Below are 18,215 nucleotides of genomic sequence, written 5' to 3'. Positions count from 1 at the left end.
TATAGTTACCTGTATAGTTTCTAGCAGTATGTCAGCTAGTGTTCTAAATATTGTTACCTGTAGTTTCTAGCAGTCTGTCAGCTAGTGTGCTCTTCCCATGATCAACATGAGCTATAATACTGAAATTTCTGATACGTTCTGGCGGAAATTCGGACAAATCAAAGTCTGCTATCTTCTGCTGAAAACAAACAAGAACAAAAAAAAAAGAAATTAGTGTACAATAAAAGATGAACTGTGATCTGAATGATGTCATTTAAAACACTAGCATCAAAGAACGCATAAAATTTAAACACAATTTTTTCTGAAAAACAACAACAATCAAACATGATATGTGTACTAATGTCACATGATACTAGGTCTGTACACGGAGTCTGTACATTATAATCAATCTTTTTGATTGTTTGTTGGGTTTAACATCACATCAACACAATTATAGGTCATATATGGCTACTTTCCAGCTTCTCATGGTAGAGGAAGACCTCAGGTGCCCCTCTGGGCATTATTTCATCACAGGCAGGCACCTGGGTAAAACCACTGACCTTCTGTAAGTGATCTGGATGGCTTCCTCACATGTAGAATTCTACACCCCAAGTGAGGCTCAAACACACGCTGGTGAAGGGCAAGTGATTTGAAGTCAATGACTTTAACCACTTTGCCACAGGGGTCCCATTAATAACTGGGGAATTTGCCAGATGGTCTGACTAAGCTGTCATGATATATACAGAAGTCCTAACTACTGAGTTAAAAAAATAATTGTTTTATCAATATCATTTAGTTTGTATTTAATACTATTGTAACTGGTTATCATATTATCGCTAGACTCAAAATCCTAGTTACTAACTTAACAAGTTCAATAACTTACCTTATTTGCCAGAGCAAATGAAGTGCTGAAGACTCTTCCATGGAGAACATCATTTAGATATATACCTCTCTTCTTCTTGAGAATATGTAAGCATCTGCAAAACAAATATAAGATACCTTTTTGGACATATCTATTTAAAGTTGTAAACTTTTACTTTGTTGTGAGTAGTAAGTGCTTTTTACTTTGTTGTAAGCAGTAAATGTTTTTTTACTTTGTTCTTAGTAGTAAATTTCAAATTTTAACCTGGCACCTCAAAACATACCACTTTACAAGACGGTATTTAAATTTCAGTCATACTCCCTGTGTCATATTTATAATCTGATGTGACAAATCTAGCTGAAAGTTTTTTTTAAATATTTGCTGCTAGCCACAAACATCTTGCGATTGATTTGATACTAGTTTGTAAGATACTCATAGTAAGACCAATGATCGTGATTTATTTGCCAGAATATAAACCATTGTGAAAACTGTTTATTATTAAGATGTTTGATTCCAGCAGATTAACTGTAGTCTAATTAATTTGTAGCATTATCTTTAGGGTTAGAGTATGAGCCTGCCCTCTGTTAAGTTATTTTAGTTAATTACATACATCTGATGTTTTGGACCATGTTTAGAGGGAATACTGTATGTATTATGCTCTTTTTTCGTTATTCCAAGCCTCTTAACTGGTATTTCAGTTCTTGTCAGAATTAGATTTCAGTTTCAAAAGAGTTTTTGCTATATTTTGATACTACAACATTTAAACTTAAAAAATCCCATGGACTGTCTGATGGAGGAAAATTCTAAAAATAGTTGTCAATGAATAATCCAGGCTTTTACATGATGACCCTCACCCTCTAAAACAGCCAGGTGCTTTCTCGTTGAACCGAGACTTGTGATCATTTTTACTAGCTCGCAAAAACTAAGGCTTTTTTGAAAAAGTTCTTTTTTAAAATTAAGAACAGATATATAACTGTGTTTGAAAACAAAAAAGTTTTACAATAAGTGGTTACTGTTTCAAATAAGGTTATATATTACTCCAGTGATTTTAGATAAGCAAATTTTGTGCCAAATTTTTACTGACTAGTAGACACAATTTCTATGGTCTAGGCACTGGCAAAATTCAAAATATCACAGACTGTTTGTTATATCATTAGTCCTCACTGTCATTATCAGATTGAGAATCAGATTTATTTTCATTTCAAGACTAGTATAGACGACCGCTCATATAATCGTTTCAAGCACACAATATTATAATTATGATTATAATTATCCAATCTGTTATTCAGTAATCTAATTATCGCCAATTGGCTGCCTAACAAATTGAATTATTCAAAACAAATAGGCCGCCCTCCTTTCAATAATTGATGTTTTTTATAAATATAAGTTTTGTCTCCATATATTATCCATTTTTCACACCTATTTTTCAATATAAACATGCCCTCTAGTGTTTTCAACTGAAATATCTTTTTATTTAAAGTTAGTCCATAAATTTACGTGTTTTTTTGGGGGGGACTTGTTTACAACTATCTTCCCACAAGCCGCATCATGCGCATAGCCGCATACCTTCATTTTGTGTATTCCGAGATTTCCCTCTACATTAACTAGCGAGAGGGATGCAACTATTGACGTCACACATCAAGCTAATGCCACATGTGCATGTGGGAAACCATTGTCATGTTTAAAAATAGCGACTGGGGTTTTCAACGGAAGTAAACAAATTAATTACTCGGCAGGGGGATACAGCTATAGATCGAGCAAATTCAGCATCGTGTCTCGTCAACTTTCGATGTGAACATAAAACTGACAAAATTTATTGTCGTTGTTGTGGAAAAAGTAGCCCATGAGAAGGGCAGCACGAAAAACCCAAATCTACCCAAATCTTACCCAAATCTACCCAAATCTTGATAGGAATGATCAAATCTTCGTAGATTATGAATATTTATAATATATTTCAACATAAATATATCATTTTGATGTATTATAACGATAATTAACTAGAAAAATCGGCGTTGAATTGAAATCACTCAATATTTGTAAATATCACGGTCAAGTATTCTTACATAGGTGCTGTACGTAAGAAGAATCGACTGTGATATTTACAAATTTCCCCATTTGGAAATCTATTTTCTTAATTTCATTTACTTCAAAACTCTAGGGAAAAAATGAAAAGAAAATCTTTATCATTATTGATAAATTATATTAACGCTTTACTGTTAGCACTGTTTGGGATGATAAGCACAACGAGAGATAACATTCATTTTAAGGATTTTAATTTTCTGTAATTCATGTTGTGAAACATGAGATTCTGGGCTATTTTTATCAACATACATATATTGATGAATTTTGTGCGGTGACATCGAATAATGGCGGCATCCATCACGTTTTCGGTGGCAGCGCCTGCGAATTTAATTGGGAGAGATGTTTTTGAATGAATAACAATATTATTCTCAGTATCAGAAAGGGACAGGAAATGTTAGTTCCCGCTTTTGATTTTTTTTTGGACCCCAAAAGAGACTGGAATAGCCCTTCCGCAGACACAATATCCGTCATGGAATGCACGTGATTCTTTCCCGCCAAAATGCTAATAACGTGTCCACAACGTAATTGTTTTCACAAACGTGCACAAGCAATCTCATTTCAAATTTATCGTAAGTATCCTCAGATGTAAAACAAGGGAATTGCTGTCTTGATCATGCTTTAAATTTCATTGAGAGCGTTGATGGTCACCGAAAGAATGATGTCAATCTAGATGTCATCATGCCACCGATTATTTTCTGTATTTCGCACTTGAGTAGATGTCTATAAAACTGATTTTTTCATTTTCCCGCCATGCACGTGGCGTTTACAATGCATTTAAGCAGCATGCCTCCAGATTTGGCTAAAAAAAAATCTTTCTTTCAAATAGAAGTTTTGGTCATATCATGAACATTAGAATAAGAATCTTTGTTTCTAAAATATTTAAAAAATTCCAAATCAAGAAAAAAGACGACCGCGTCGGGAATCAAACTCGGAACTTCCGCGACAATAAAAACTTTTTGCCATCGTCGTAACCAATAGTGCTATAGCTGAAGTAGTGAATAATGACTTCAAAATATAGATATTTATAATCGAGACAGTTTACCTTGAGTAAAAGCGTGACAAACGCTTTTCGATTTTCATCATAAAAAGTAGTAAAAACAGCAAATTCCCGAGCTGTCCTTCCGAAAGTTTAAATTGAGTGGAATTTATGAATATGACTTTCGAACTCCATTCTGCTTGAGGTCTACGTGTATGGTACTTACCCAAGTTTGAGTCAAGTGTGAGTTTGAGTAACGGCTATAAATATTGGCCAAAGTTTGCTGACATTCTATTTCGAGGGCTTAGAGCGAAACTAGTCTGTTTGCTTCTATTTCTATATACACTTAGACTAGTTTCGCTCTGATCCCTCGAATTTTATCCAGTCAATATTTTCAACGATGTTATCAAAAATAGGAAGTTTTGAAATAATCCGTGAACAAAAATTAACATCTCTTTGTGTACTGTCCCATTTATATCAAACATCTGTGAATGTACAATACAATGAAAAATGCAACGGAGCAGGATCACTCCACTCATTTAAATCACCAACAGTAAAGTTAGATAGCAATTGAAAGCCTTGTCGGCGTCGGGACATGATACGTGCAAGTTTTAGAATAAAAATGCCCTTGGCTCAATATGATTTTTTTTCCAAAACCGTATTTCCGTAGAAAATATGCTAGCTCGACATAGATCTTCTATACATTTTCCTACACTGACCGACAAAATTGTCCGAATATTTGGTTGCACGTGGGAGTAAGTTGTAAAGAGCCAGCCTTAACGAAAACGCGATTAAAATGTACTAAAATACGTGTAATCCAGGACTGTTAACAGCAAATTCAGTACGTTGTTTTTTGTGTTATATTTCGTAATATCAGGCCATCTTCTACGTTTCTTCAATTATTTTGGCGGGAAAATTGCACGTGCCTTCAATGATGCTTCTTTGCTACTGACCGCGTTTTTACATGCATTTTATTTTCGTGTCAGTAGCTATGTTAAATTTTCATGGAATTGTAAGCAAAATGTTTTAAACCAAATGAAAATACATGCTTCAGAGCTTGAAATTATTTCATATCTGTAGACCAGTGACCGTCTCTAAAATGGTTGAGGTTATAATATATTTCATTCAAGTTCTAAGTATATAAATGATGTGATCAGCTTCCAAAAAGAAAGGATGTTAATGTTTAAACAGCGGTTGGCTGATAATGTCAATTCTTTCATTTATACTCGTAATAGTGATACAACGAAATCACGACTTTTTAAAGAAGGTTGCGATTTGATTCTTTTTCGAACTCACCTGGCCTATTTCTTTTACTTAGGTACTGATTTGTTCTTTCAAACAAGGTATCATGTACTGGCTTGTTCTCATGATCCAACAACGTATTATTTAAATAAAATCGGACATAAGGTAATAAAGACATATTCCACCCCTCATTGACATATTTTAAAGGAAAATAGTACATCATGAGAGGTTCCTACGACGGAACCGTATGAATTATTATATATGAATTATGTATCTGTTTAGACAATAACTTGATTTAATTTTAAAGCTATTTCACTAAAGTATCTTGCGTCTGTGGAGGAAAGGTATGAAAAAATTAAATATTAAATATGTATATCACGATCGTTTGTTGATAACATCCGAAACGAAATTTCGGGACTTAAACATAACCTATACATTTATAGAAAAACCCTTGGTCATTGTGTGAAATCTAATTAGTGGCTTTCAAAGTTTACTTGCAAGGAGAAGCACTAACTTCGTATAAATCATCCGAATTATTGTCCTAAAGTTACAATCATATCAGAAATTTTATAACATTTTACAGCAACTGAAATACAAAGGAAATATAAGAATTTCATCAAAAATTAAATGCAAAGTAAATTGAAAGTAAAGAAATTTAGATTGCAGTTTGATAGTAATTTACATAAATTCAAATCAATGCAAAATATGCATTCCAAATTTAGATGTGATTAAGTTACATATATATTTTTTTAATGCACCACTCAGGGAAACGCCTTCAGAACGTAATTTTTATTGGTGATAGCTGATTGGTCAGTAACGATGTCAGTTAAATAGCCAACGGTTCCGCCTATCTTTATGACCACCTGCCAGGCGCAATACACAGCCACTGTGCACTACGGCCAGCATTAAATAAACAGAATCGAGCTACTGGAATACATGACCTGTATATTTTTGTGACGTAAAATTAATTAAATTTTCAGCTTTTTTAAATACAAAGTAATTCAATAAAGTTAATTTTAAGGACACTGCCGACTTTATAATTATGAGCCGGTATACCCTTTTTAAAATTTAAAAGGACAGACAAATAAGCTATACATGATGGACATGATCGGAATACACTTTCCATAACCTGATTGTTTTTAAAAGAATTCGATCATATGTAAGTGTAGGTTACTAACCGAGTAGGAGGTGTTCATGAATTGAAAATACCCGCGCTCGTGCAGGTGTTCATGAATTGAAAATACCCGCGCTCGTGCGAATCGTGACACCGAGAGCACGAGCACGGGTATTTTCAATTCATGAACACCGATCTAAGAGGTAAGTAACTGACTTACACAACATTTTTTTTTTCAATTCAATGTAATGTTGTCGGTAAATAGCTATATATAGCTAATGTTTTCCTGTTTATATATATGTACCGACTTTGAATAAATTTGTATTGTATTGTTGTTACCGATGCTACTTTTACTCTTACAATATTTACGTAATATATTTCACGAGAGCTGATTGTTTTCTCTTGTAGATCTAGTATTCATTTTCGGGAAACGCTGGTGAGAAATACTTTGTCCTTTTATCCAAGATACTTCTAAATATGTTTCATTCAAAGTTTTCGATAACGTTTATAGAATAAATAAAACACATTCGCGCAGAATGTTTTATACGAAATTGGAATTGTGAACCTGCGGGAAATTTCCATTACCGAAATGCAGCCGTAGCTTTTTTTTATTTTAATAAATGGTGTTTTTGCAGGACTTATGGCAGCATTCATTCGTATATATAATATGAATAATTAATCTTTCAATAGAAAAGTACTATACATCCGCGTAAAAACGTTTTTATATGAGTTTGAATTTCCATGAGAGCACGCGAAAATTTGCGCATTCGTAAATGAATTTCCGAAACCTCTCTATTAGAAACTACTTTTTTTTTATTATTTTTGTAAGATGCACAACCCTATTCAATCAGATTGAACATAAATGAACAAAACTGAGAGAAGTTTATTGAAAGTTATTTCTGTATACGATTTCTGACGGAATATTCTTCGCTTACGTGAATGACCAAAATAAGAGTAGATATCTTCTCCATTTGGGTTTCTTTGAAGAAAAAAAATGTATGTCACATGGTTTTCAGTTAAATAATAAACTTTGTCATGTATTGATATTAGCTACAAGACCGATTCAAGGCAGATTCTTTGAAAAGTTCGGAGCATTTATGTTTTTATTCTAAAATCATTTTATTTGGTTTTAAATATTAAATAATTATTGTATAATTTGGTACAATTTGGTGCATTTTAAATTTTATTGACTCTTTTATACCCGTCAGTGCAAACCCTAAAAAATAATTGAATGTTAAGACATATATGAAACTGACATGTTTAAAAATTAGGGAACTGAAATTGCACGTGCCTGTTTTAAAATTGCACATCAACATCTACAGAGAAAACACATTTTAATAAGAATATACCGTCTGCAAATGATACACATATTACTGAAAAGACTAAACTTGGTAACATATTTTTCACTAAATTGATAAAAGTTGATAATTTTTCCTCAGAAGATATTAACACTATACCAACTTACTAAAGATACACATATTTCATTGGATGTCTGACATATAATTTTGATCATAATATATGCGACTATGCACGAGAAAATGATTTAGCTGTATTTCGTGTAATTACGCGAAACATTATTTTACTGAAAAAGCAGTGTTTCTTTTTTTTTCAATATATATATAAACACTTTACTGAGCAAATATTTTATTTGAAAGTCAGTATAATTTTTGGAGCACGGGAAGTTTGATTTGGTTTTCCGACTAGCTTTTTTGTAATAAAATAGCTTAGAATATCACGTTTCACGACTTGAATTACAGGAAATTTAAATCCTGAACTCCTGAAAATGAATGTTGCCTCTCGTCGGGCTTATCATCCAAAACAATGATTGTAAAAAAAACCGTTAATATAATTCATCAATAATGATAAAGATTTTCTTTTTATTTTTTCCCTAGAGTTTTGAAGTAAATGAAATTAAGAAAACAGATTTCCAAATGGGGAAATTTGTAAATATCACAGTCAATTATTCTTACGTACAGCACCTATGTAATAATACTTGACTGTGATATTTTACAAATATTGAGCGATTTCAATCAACGCGATTTTTCTAGTTAATTATCGTTATAATACATCAAAATGATATTTTATGTTGAAATATATTACAAATATCCATAATCTACGAAGATTTGATCATTCCTATCAAGATTTGGGTAGATTTGGGTAAGATTTGGGTAGATTTGGGTAAGATTTGGGTAGATTTGGGTATTTCGTGCCGCCGCATGAGAATGCTCAAATAGCCAGGTGATTTTTCTGGCTTCCGGCCCATTTCTACACTCCTGAGTATACACCTTAATAAAATTTAGGACATAACTGAATCAAATTTCCTTACTCTGTCTATGACAAACATTTAGGCTAAAATCAAATCTATATCCGAAATGTTACGATCCGAAATGCCAGTAACTCCAACATAATTCGACAAATGTTCAATTCAAATAAATACCTATTCGTTATGTGCCTGTTTTGAAGTAACCGGTGTATGGGACATGAACGAATTGCATTCATAATGAATAGACTGCAAGACAGAGCAAAACTCGTAGTTTTTAACGCGCACTTATTTTTTTATGGAGGCTGCCATTTTCAATTTCGTGTGATTGCGAATACATTAAATAATCATTGTCGTCATAAAGTACTCGTACCAATGTAAAATTATGTAAATTCTACTTTATTACATAAACCCTATGCTACTGAAATCGAAATTTCTCTTACAGAATTTCAAAAGTCTCTGAAATGCAGGTTACTGCATGGAATGGAATCCTTGCAAAAAAAAAAATGAAATGACTCTCTAATATGTCTGGCCCGAAGCGAAAGCTTCAAGTCCCACTGGGATCTATTCTGATACATGTGTCTGGTTTCTTAGCCGCCAGCTTGTTAAAAGAATGGCTACTGTTGGCTTCCTTTCTGCTATATTACAGGTAATAATTCTGGAGGTAAATGTGCATGAGGCCAAGGTGTCTCATTTGCCATAATGGATCAAATTTTCAGAAGAAGTGACACAATATACTTTAATTTAAATATCTTCATCCAATGTAACATAAAAAGCTAAAATATCAATTACGAATTACTAAATATCTTGTAGAAAACTGAACCAATGACATGTAAGAGGTGTCTATCCTTTTTAGCTTGACTATCCGCAGAATACTCCAAGCTAGCTATATATTCTACTTACCCTGGCGTCGGCGTCGGCGTCACACCTTGATAAATGTTTTGCATGCAAGAACGTAAGGTATAGTTATCATTTTAAGGCATATAGCTCTGAAACTTTTTTTTTCTTTTTCGACGTCAATTACAAACCTCACTGGGTCAAGTCCCATAACTCTGACATGTAGTTTGGCAAAAATATTTTGAAAATCCTGGATAAGTTTTGCATACTTGTAGGTTACTATCTCCATAACTAAGGCATATAATGAATTGAAACTTCACAAATGTTTGCGGGTTTATAAAACTAGGTGACAACATGAAGTCCCATAACTCTGACATTTATTTTGATCAATTTATACCCCCTTTTGGACTTAGAAATTCTGGTTAAAGTTTTGCATACAAGTTATCTCAAAAACTAATGCAAATGTTGAATTGAAACTTCACTTCTTCGGGTTTATAAAATTAGGTCATAGCATCAAGTCCCTTAACTCTGACATGTATTTTGCAAAATTATGTCCTCTTTTGAACATAAAAACTTCTGCGGTTAAAGCTTTTCATGCAAGGTACTATCTCCGAAACTAATGTAGATACTGAATTGAAACTCTAGTATAGGTATTTTAACATTTAGGGTAATATTCCTGCTTCTGTGACAACAATTCGAGTAGTCGAGCATCGGCTGTCTTACGATCGAACAGCTCTTGTTTATTATCAGGTCTAGCATATCAATGCTTTGACAGACATTCTGTAAAATACTCAGACAATTTTTCGGTCTGTACATTTGTAGCCTAAATAACAGGACGTTTAGGGACAGGGTGATAACTTTTGACTTTCACTGTCCCGTCATGACTTAGGGGGGTGCCAATGTCACGAGTAAGGCTAGTATTTTTTCAGACTGTGTATATGCAATCTGTTGAAAGTACAATTTAACTCAATATCGAAGTTTAAAATAATATGATTTTTCAGACTGCATGCATTAATGATCATGATTTTTGATTTTCTGCCAATAAGAATGGTTTTTAATTTTTTCAGAGAATGTGAATAAATAAAGTGATCGAAACTGTCTGTAATTAGTTTTATCTATGCTGCAGTAAGTGAAACATTTCATTATAACCTGTTAAATTGTAATTTCAACAGATTTCAGGCACCCATTCTGTCATAATCAAGGATGAAAAAGCAAAACTCATGACGTACCATACAAGCAGTTAAAATCCTTCCGCGGCAGCCCAGGTGCGTATGTAGCTATAGGCAAAACACGCAGTTACGTACACATTGTCATTGCCTCTCAGTAGTAACTGTTGTTTTCAGCACCGATTCTGTTCGAAAGAGCCGATTTTCTTAACTAGACGAGCATCTCATTTTGCATTAGTTTTTTTAACAAAATCGGACAGAGTGAAACCTTTGGAAAGGAAGTGAGAGAATGACATAACAGCTTTGTCCCACATCATGATATGATCAACATTAGATGTATAAAAATAATGTTTTTGATATAGCATGTCTTATAAAACCTGGAGAAAAAAAATCAATGTGTCAGAAACGAAAAAAAAAAGATTCTGGCACAAAACTCCAGTTCACAATGTACGTATGCTAAACTCGGTACATTGGATTATCAAGGAGGGGGGGATCAGCGTATTCCTCGTGATTTGATGTATTGTAATTTTGCTGCATTTTTTACGCTAATCCTGAATATTCATTAGTAAAGTAATATATGTGGAATTTACACATGTTTTTCTGAAGTGAGCGTTGCATGTGTTTAATCATATATTGCCCAAAAATGTGCTAAAAGTTAACATATCTGAAAGTAAATTTTGACGTTTCGGGAAAAAACTTGGCTACAGTGTTTGGTAAGAAGTGCCGCTATTTTGAAAATGTTGTTTGTAAAGTGTAACATTTTATTTTAATCCAGGGATTCAGACAAGGGATCTACCTTGGTATAATCCGAGGGATTTTTTTGGGCTTATTTATATGTTTCTGCACACAATCTTACAAATACATCAAACCAAAAGTGTTGAGGTGCACCACACATTTTGTTATCAGTACCACCTAATCAGGGTTGTTAATGATTAAAAAAAATGCTTTCTGGATTCGAGAACCTACCACAAGCAGACAATGGCATTATTTTTTTATTACATTTTAACTGAAATTAAACTTTATCCATAAATATTTTCAATATTTATGAAGTACAGTAGAACACCCCTTTGAACCTAATCTCATTCTCTGTCGTCTGTCAACAATTTTATTGCTAAAATACTGCCCTCTGTCCACCATGTTCTGTCAATCAGTCTGTTTTTCAACATAAAAAAGTGCTGATATATACTGCCTTTTGTCATACTTGGTCTCACGGTCCGTCATAGTTTAGATACAATCGTTGAAAATGTTTGATATTTTGTTTCTTTTTTGTAATTTATTCATTCAGAAATGGAAAGTGGGTTGTTACTAACAGGAAGATGCGGTATAAAAAGGGACATTCGGTTTGATAGACGAAGCTCACTATAGTTTGGCTATTAAAGGGAAACAACTAAGTGATATGTTTAAGCAATATACTACTCAGTGGTTTCCCTTTACAGTAAAAAAACAAACAGAATTAGTCTTTTCACCAAATGGTAATTATGGTTTGTCCCGTCTGTCTGTTTGTCAGATCCGATAACAAAGCTCAGTCATTGCATCAGCGCACACGAACGGAAAGAAATACATGTAGACTAGTGAATCTTCATGTCTCGGTTATATGTCGAGAGCGTACTAGTTTCAGATCGAGATCATATATTGTTTAGATTACGAATCTACATGTAGACAACGAAACAGTATTATATTCAATGGTTCATACGATGCAAATATGAACGAAAACAAGAACAACAATGTCGAAACCACGCGTGAAAAGAACTGTAAGACTATTCAGGAAACAATCTGCATTTCATTTAGACATGAAATTGGATTTGATATTTTGTTTTTCCTTTGGCTTTTACATGAATTGACACATAAATATTTTAGGATTGTTTAAGTGACGGGAACATGTAGTAATACGAGTACCTGTCATTCTGTATGTCCGTCCATTATGTATTTGCTGAATGATATTAGTTTGAGCTCACCTGAACCAAAGGTATAAGTGCCTGAGTATATTATATATATTGTTTATACACAATATTTACAATTTGTCAAATATAGATTTTCAACGTGTTCATTTGCTCCAATTTTGACAGAGTGTGTGTGTATATATAGGTGAAAAATGATAAAGTGAAAGAAAGGATCGTTGGTTTTCTCCATTATTTCAAAAGTGATAGGAACACTTTACTCCCTTTTGCACATTATATTAGGACATATCGTCCAAAAAATTCATACTACGGTACCCTTTGCCGTACCCATGTTTAATCGAATTTTGAGAGAGTGAAAAAATCGCCTAAAAAGTTGGAACAAGTACTTTAAAAAAGATCTTATCATGTATAGGTATACTACGTCCAAATAAATGAATACAGTGTTTTATGGTATTTTTCCAATGACAGATAATTTGTGATACCACTTTTTGCTCTATTACGGTTTCTTTCAACAGTTGTAAGTTCATTGATTGAAATGTATTGTTGTATTATTACTTATAGACACGCCTGAAATACGAACCCCATATCATAAATGAATGAAATCTTATTGTCTGTAAGCGTCAACTATGAACGGAGACTATCAAATTAATTTTCGACTTCTACGGCTTTTGTTTCGTCCGTTTATGAAGTGTATCGTTCATACTGCGCAGTTATTGTGTGAGTGACGATCGTGCATGTTTCTTAACTTTGGTTAAAACGATTTAATATTGGACTAAAATTTCAATAATGTGTTTATAACCTGAAACTGCATCTTGTTTGTAAATAAAAGAAAAATAAGGAGAAATATGGCGGAAACAGACGATAAGAAAGTGTTGAAAATGTCTTTGATTTGTTCAATATGTCTTCAAAAGTTGAACAAACCGCGTTCTCTTCCATGTTTCCACACTTTCTGCGAGTCGTGTTTGAAAAATTATCTAGTAAACGCTCCAGAGAAGAAAAACGCAACTAAAGAAGGGATACCTTGTCCCACGTGCAAACTGGTCACGTTCTCGCCGAAACCCGCGTTACCGGTGGAGCAGTGGTCGGAGCATTTTCCGATGAATCACTTGGTAGGGACTTTAATCGATATTGTTCCGGTCTCATCCAGGCTTGAGTTTTGTGAGCCATGCAAAGATAATAAGGAGTCAAAAATTGCCCGCTCTTGGTGTCAACAGTGTTCCGAGGCGCTATGCGAAGAGTGCGCTAAATGTCATATGTCCATGAAAGCCACGAAGAATCACGTGATCACACCGTTAGAAAACGTCCGAAGTAATCCGAAACCGGCGGTTAAGGAGGAAGTCGTCTGCTACGACCATAATAAGAAAGAAGTGGACATGTATTGCCAGGATCACGAGCAACCATGCTGTCCAATGTGTATCGCCACAAATCACCGGAAATGTGAGAAGATCGCGCAGATAAACGACGTCGTGCAGAAGCAACAACCGGTCGACCATACCAAACTTTTCAAAGACATGGATCGCCTGATCACCGACGCCGACAGTGTAAAGCGTGAAAGACAAGAGGTTATGAGAACTACTCTCATGCAGAAGACGAAAATGTTGAAAGACATAAGCGAGGCGAAGAAGAAACTGATCGACCATATTGAGAAGATAGAATCTCAAATTACTGCAAAGTTCGAAGCCATCAGCCAGACTGATTTTGCTATCCTCCAGGAACAAGTCGATTACTGTAACAGCGTTCAGAGCGCTATGCATCACTCAAAAACTGCTATACAGTCGGCAAAAGAACAACAACTTCAGAAGAAAGAGTTTATAGTAGCACAACAAGGGAAGGTGAAATACAACGAGTGCGCAAGCGGTTTAAAGAAAATTCACGAGAACTCAGCGAAAATTAAGTACCTTTTTGAAGAAGATCGCCAAGTTGCCGAAACCCTTGGAGCTCTTGGGATGCTTGGAAAACTCGACGTAAAACACAGCTACCCGAACAAGAAGCCACCGACACCACCACCGCCGCCTACGCCTATAGCGGAGGAGGATGATGAAAAGAAGGCAACGAGAAAGATAAAAACATTCAATGCTAAGGTTAAAGGCGATAAGAGGGAATGTAAAATAACAGCTATTAAGCTTTGGAATAATAAGAAAATTCTTCTAGCAGACAATTCGAACGTGCGGCTCAAACTCTTTGGAGAATTCGGTGATCTGTTGGTCGTCTTTGGCTGCAATAGTCCGCCATGGGACTTGACTTTCATTGACAAAGCGAAATGCGCAGTGACCTTCCCAAACGAAAGGAAAATACGCATCTTCAAGGTCAAAGAAAATATATCTGAAGTTGGATACGTCAACGCGTCACGTGGTTGCAATGGCATCTGTATGGCTGGCGACGATCTGGCTGTGACCTTTGCAAGTGGTTGTATTCGGGTTATCGCCCTTGACGGAACCGTAAAAATGATGGTGGACACAGATTACATTGGAAAACGTGTTTTCAGCAATCCAGAGTTTATAGCCTTTAATCCGTTCAGTTACCATTTGTTTGTGTCTGACTACAACAACCACACGGTCACGGCTCTGAAATTCGACAACGGGAAAGTGGACAAGACACCGCTGTTTGTCTACAAAGTTTCCGGGCCACGTGGTGTAAGCGTAGACGCGCGTGGAAATTTACACGTGTGTGGATTCTGGTCTAACGACATCCACAAAGTCAAAGATGATGGTCAGTTCAGTCAAATTCTTATGGATACTTTAGCACGGCCTTTATGCATTGCCTTCACAGGAGATGGAGAGAAATTTGCGCTGTCTGAACAAGGAAACCCAAACAACGTAAAACTCTATAAGATCATCCCGGCTTCAGATGTTGAAGATTACTGACAATGACATATAGTTTAAAGACATATGTTTGAAGTGTTTAGAAAACAATTCCAGCTGACATCGAACGCATGTTACAGTCTCACAAAAATTGACGGTTACAACATATTATTTACAATTGTATTTTGAATTACGTGTATTTTCTCGAATTCTGTTCACAAAAGTACATTTATAGCAATAAGTAGTACGCATCAGGCGCAAAAATAACGTGTTGTGAGCCTTGGAAAAGGAACGGCCGTAGAAAATAAGTATTAGCGCACATCAGCAAATTTTGAGTACTGAATTGAAATCATACTAAGTGGCAGCCATGCTAAGTGAAATTAATGGTTTTCGGAAAATTCTCTTAATTGTTTGATTTTCTACGTGTAGATTTCAGCGAATTCTTAAATGTCATGTAACTTCGACATGCATGTACATATATAGTAAAAATGCATATGTAAATAAAAGTGAACAATTTGGTTTACTCCTGCCTGTATATAGCTGATGGAAAGATACAGTTGACTCTGTTTCTTATAATCTTTATCAACTCGACATTTCGCCGACGTCGTAAAGTAGGAAAACTTTGATAATTGAATATCTTAGACGTTGTCGTCGTCTGTTATGTCGCCGGGTTTTTTGTAGTAAAATTATTATGGTTAAACATAGTTTACGAACTTACTGATGTTTTCATCAGCAGCTATTTGTCATACTTACTCATGAGTTGGCAGTAAGTTTTATTCCAGACACGAGTACGATAAACTTATTTACACTGAAGTTTAATGGTAGAGTGACTTCGGCCAAGAAAGTCCACTATTTCCAGGGGTAATCCGGACCCAATTTTAACAAGGCATGTTATATACCGAAATGTTCGTAAAAGATTGTAGATTGTGTCGGGATAAATTGGCATAAATGGTGGCGAGCTGAGAAATCCAAGATGGCGTCCAAGATGGCCGCCATAAAATGAAAATGATGCTTTTTGTAAAAAGGTTTTCTTCGTTCACTTTTGATGAAATAAACTGCTGACATGCATTGTTTTGTAGAATTATTGCAACACACCTTTTATGAATTGTAAAACATTTAAATAGTTACATTTGAAGATAAAAAAAATATGTCAAAAGGTCAAATTCCTGCTAAAAAAACAAATTTTACCAATTCATTATCATTAATTTGTAGTTTTGAAAATTAGAACTTACAAATCCTTTTGAAAGAATTCAAAGAATGGCACAAAAGGATTATCTGATACAAAGAATGTCAGTAAAACTGTTGTAAAAGGTACTCATACTAATGTGACTTTATATGCGCATTACAAGCAGGTAAACAGAAAAGTATTTGAAGAGGTTGATACATAAGGATACATGTGTATAATTTTCTTCCTCAAGTTGTGCAGGTATGAAAAACACATTTTGTGGTCAGTTTCTAGTTTTATTTTATGTTTTGTATTCCTCCAAGGATATTTGGGATTTTTTTTTACCCATTATGAGGTCAGAACATCAGAATAGCTACATATTTGGTTTATTTGCGGTAATTGTTTAAAATTCTGTTTATTAGTACACTTATTTTTATTTGTTATCATGGACGCGGATAATGTCATATTATCCATAGACAGGTTTTCAATGCTATTCAATTATTGTGCGCATATTGCCTCAAGCAAAGATTTGCATACAAAATAGAGTATATTGTTGCATAACTTGAAATATATGCACCATGATACAACATTATAAAACGTTTTTAAAACGTTTCAACGTGTCACTGAAATGATTAAAAGTCTAATAAATCAGTTTTACAGGAGCTGAAAAAAATAAACATCGTCATATATTCCAAAAAATTATATAATCATATTCGGTTTTAAATGTCAAAACTGAAAACAAATTGACACTATTACCCTGCTTAAACGTAAGAAAGATGCCATATATAAACTATTTCTTCAAACCCCATGTTCAATAGTTGACTGATAACCTATCCCAAAAGCGGATATGGTAGGTTGACAAAAATGTCGCCCCTTTTTCGTTAGAGAAAGGGGCATTGATCCTGTGATGCGTGTATGTGGTCGCACGGTAACATTTTTTTTTACAACCGTGTCCCTTTTTAGTGCGGTGAGAAATGTTCAGTGGGAAGGAGTCTAAGTGTGCTGGGGTTACAATTTCTCAGTGATCATTGCTAATAATCAGTGTGGAGTGATCACAGCTCTGAGTACTTTTCACAGAACATTGATCATCTAGTAGTGTTTACGGTACTGTGAGTACTACTTACTTGGTAGTGTTTACGGTATTGTACTGTGAGTATTGCTCACTGGGTAGTGTTCACGGCACCTTGAGTACTGCTCACTGAGTAGAGTTCTCATTACCGTAAGCACTGCTCACTGAGTAGTATTCACGGTACTGTGAGTACTGCTCACTGACTAGTGTTCACGGCGCCGTGAGTACTGATCACTGAGTAGTGTTCACATTACCGTGAGTACTGCTCACTGAGTAGTGTTCACGGCGCCGTGAGTACTGATCACTGAGTAGTGTTCACATTACCGTGAGTACTGCTCACTGAGTAGTGTTCACGGCACTGTGAGTACTGCTTACTGCGTAGTATTTATGGTACTGTGAGTACTGCTCACTGAGTAGTGTTCACGACACTGTGAGTACTGCTTACTGCGTAGTATTTATGGTACTGTGAGTACTGCTCACTGAGTAGCATTCACGGTACTCAGAGTACTGTTCACCGAGAATGAACTTAAGGACATGTTTTTGCATAAATACTTCTGAAATCTGAAATTTGTCCTGAAATCATATGTTAAATATATACTTTTATCTATCCGATATTTGACTTTTATGATTATTTGACCTTTTGACCTTTAATCTGCATAATAATTTTAGGCAATTTATGTTAAAAAGATACTCATAAAATCTGACATATCCTAGTAAAATATTAAACAGAAAAATAATAATTAAAATTTATATAAAATGTAGAC

General features: G+C 34.7%; 2 protein-coding genes across 4 annotated transcripts in view; one reads left to right on the top strand and one right to left on the bottom strand.

Annotated features, from left to right (window-relative positions):
* LOC123557219 (translation factor Guf1, mitochondrial-like) overlaps window positions 1-8,834 on the bottom strand; it is a 31,814-nt gene extending 22,980 nt beyond the window's left edge. For 2 of the 3 annotated variants that reach the window (XM_045348559.2, XM_045348558.2), the window contains exons 1-3: window positions 8,693-8,834; window positions 863-956; window positions 58-178 (exon numbers count right to left, since the gene is read on the bottom strand). In XM_045348559.2, coding sequence (XP_045204494.1) covers window positions 58-178; window positions 863-956; window positions 8,693-8,754 — 277 coding nt within the window. In that variant the 5' untranslated portion in view covers window positions 8,755-8,834. The remainder of the gene's footprint in view (window positions 1-57; window positions 179-862; window positions 957-8,692) is intronic. The other variant, XM_045348560.2, reaches the window with a different exon arrangement.
* Window positions 8,835-13,107: 4,273 nt separating this feature from the next.
* On the top strand, window positions 13,108-15,733 carry LOC123557218 (E3 ubiquitin-protein ligase TRIM56-like). Its single transcript, XM_045348556.2, has one exon. It carries the CDS (start codon window positions 13,262-13,264, stop codon window positions 15,278-15,280), a length of 2,019 nt encoding a protein of 672 aa, XP_045204491.1. The 5' UTR covers window positions 13,108-13,261; the 3' UTR covers window positions 15,281-15,733.
* Window positions 15,734-18,215: the final 2,482 nt, after the last annotated feature.

This window comes from Mercenaria mercenaria, chromosome 5 (genome assembly GCF_021730395.1).
Source record: "Mercenaria mercenaria strain notata chromosome 5, MADL_Memer_1, whole genome shotgun sequence".
Taxonomy (NCBI): Eukaryota; Metazoa; Mollusca; class Bivalvia; order Venerida; family Veneridae; genus Mercenaria; species Mercenaria mercenaria.
This window is presented reverse-complemented; position numbering and strand designations above follow the sequence as displayed.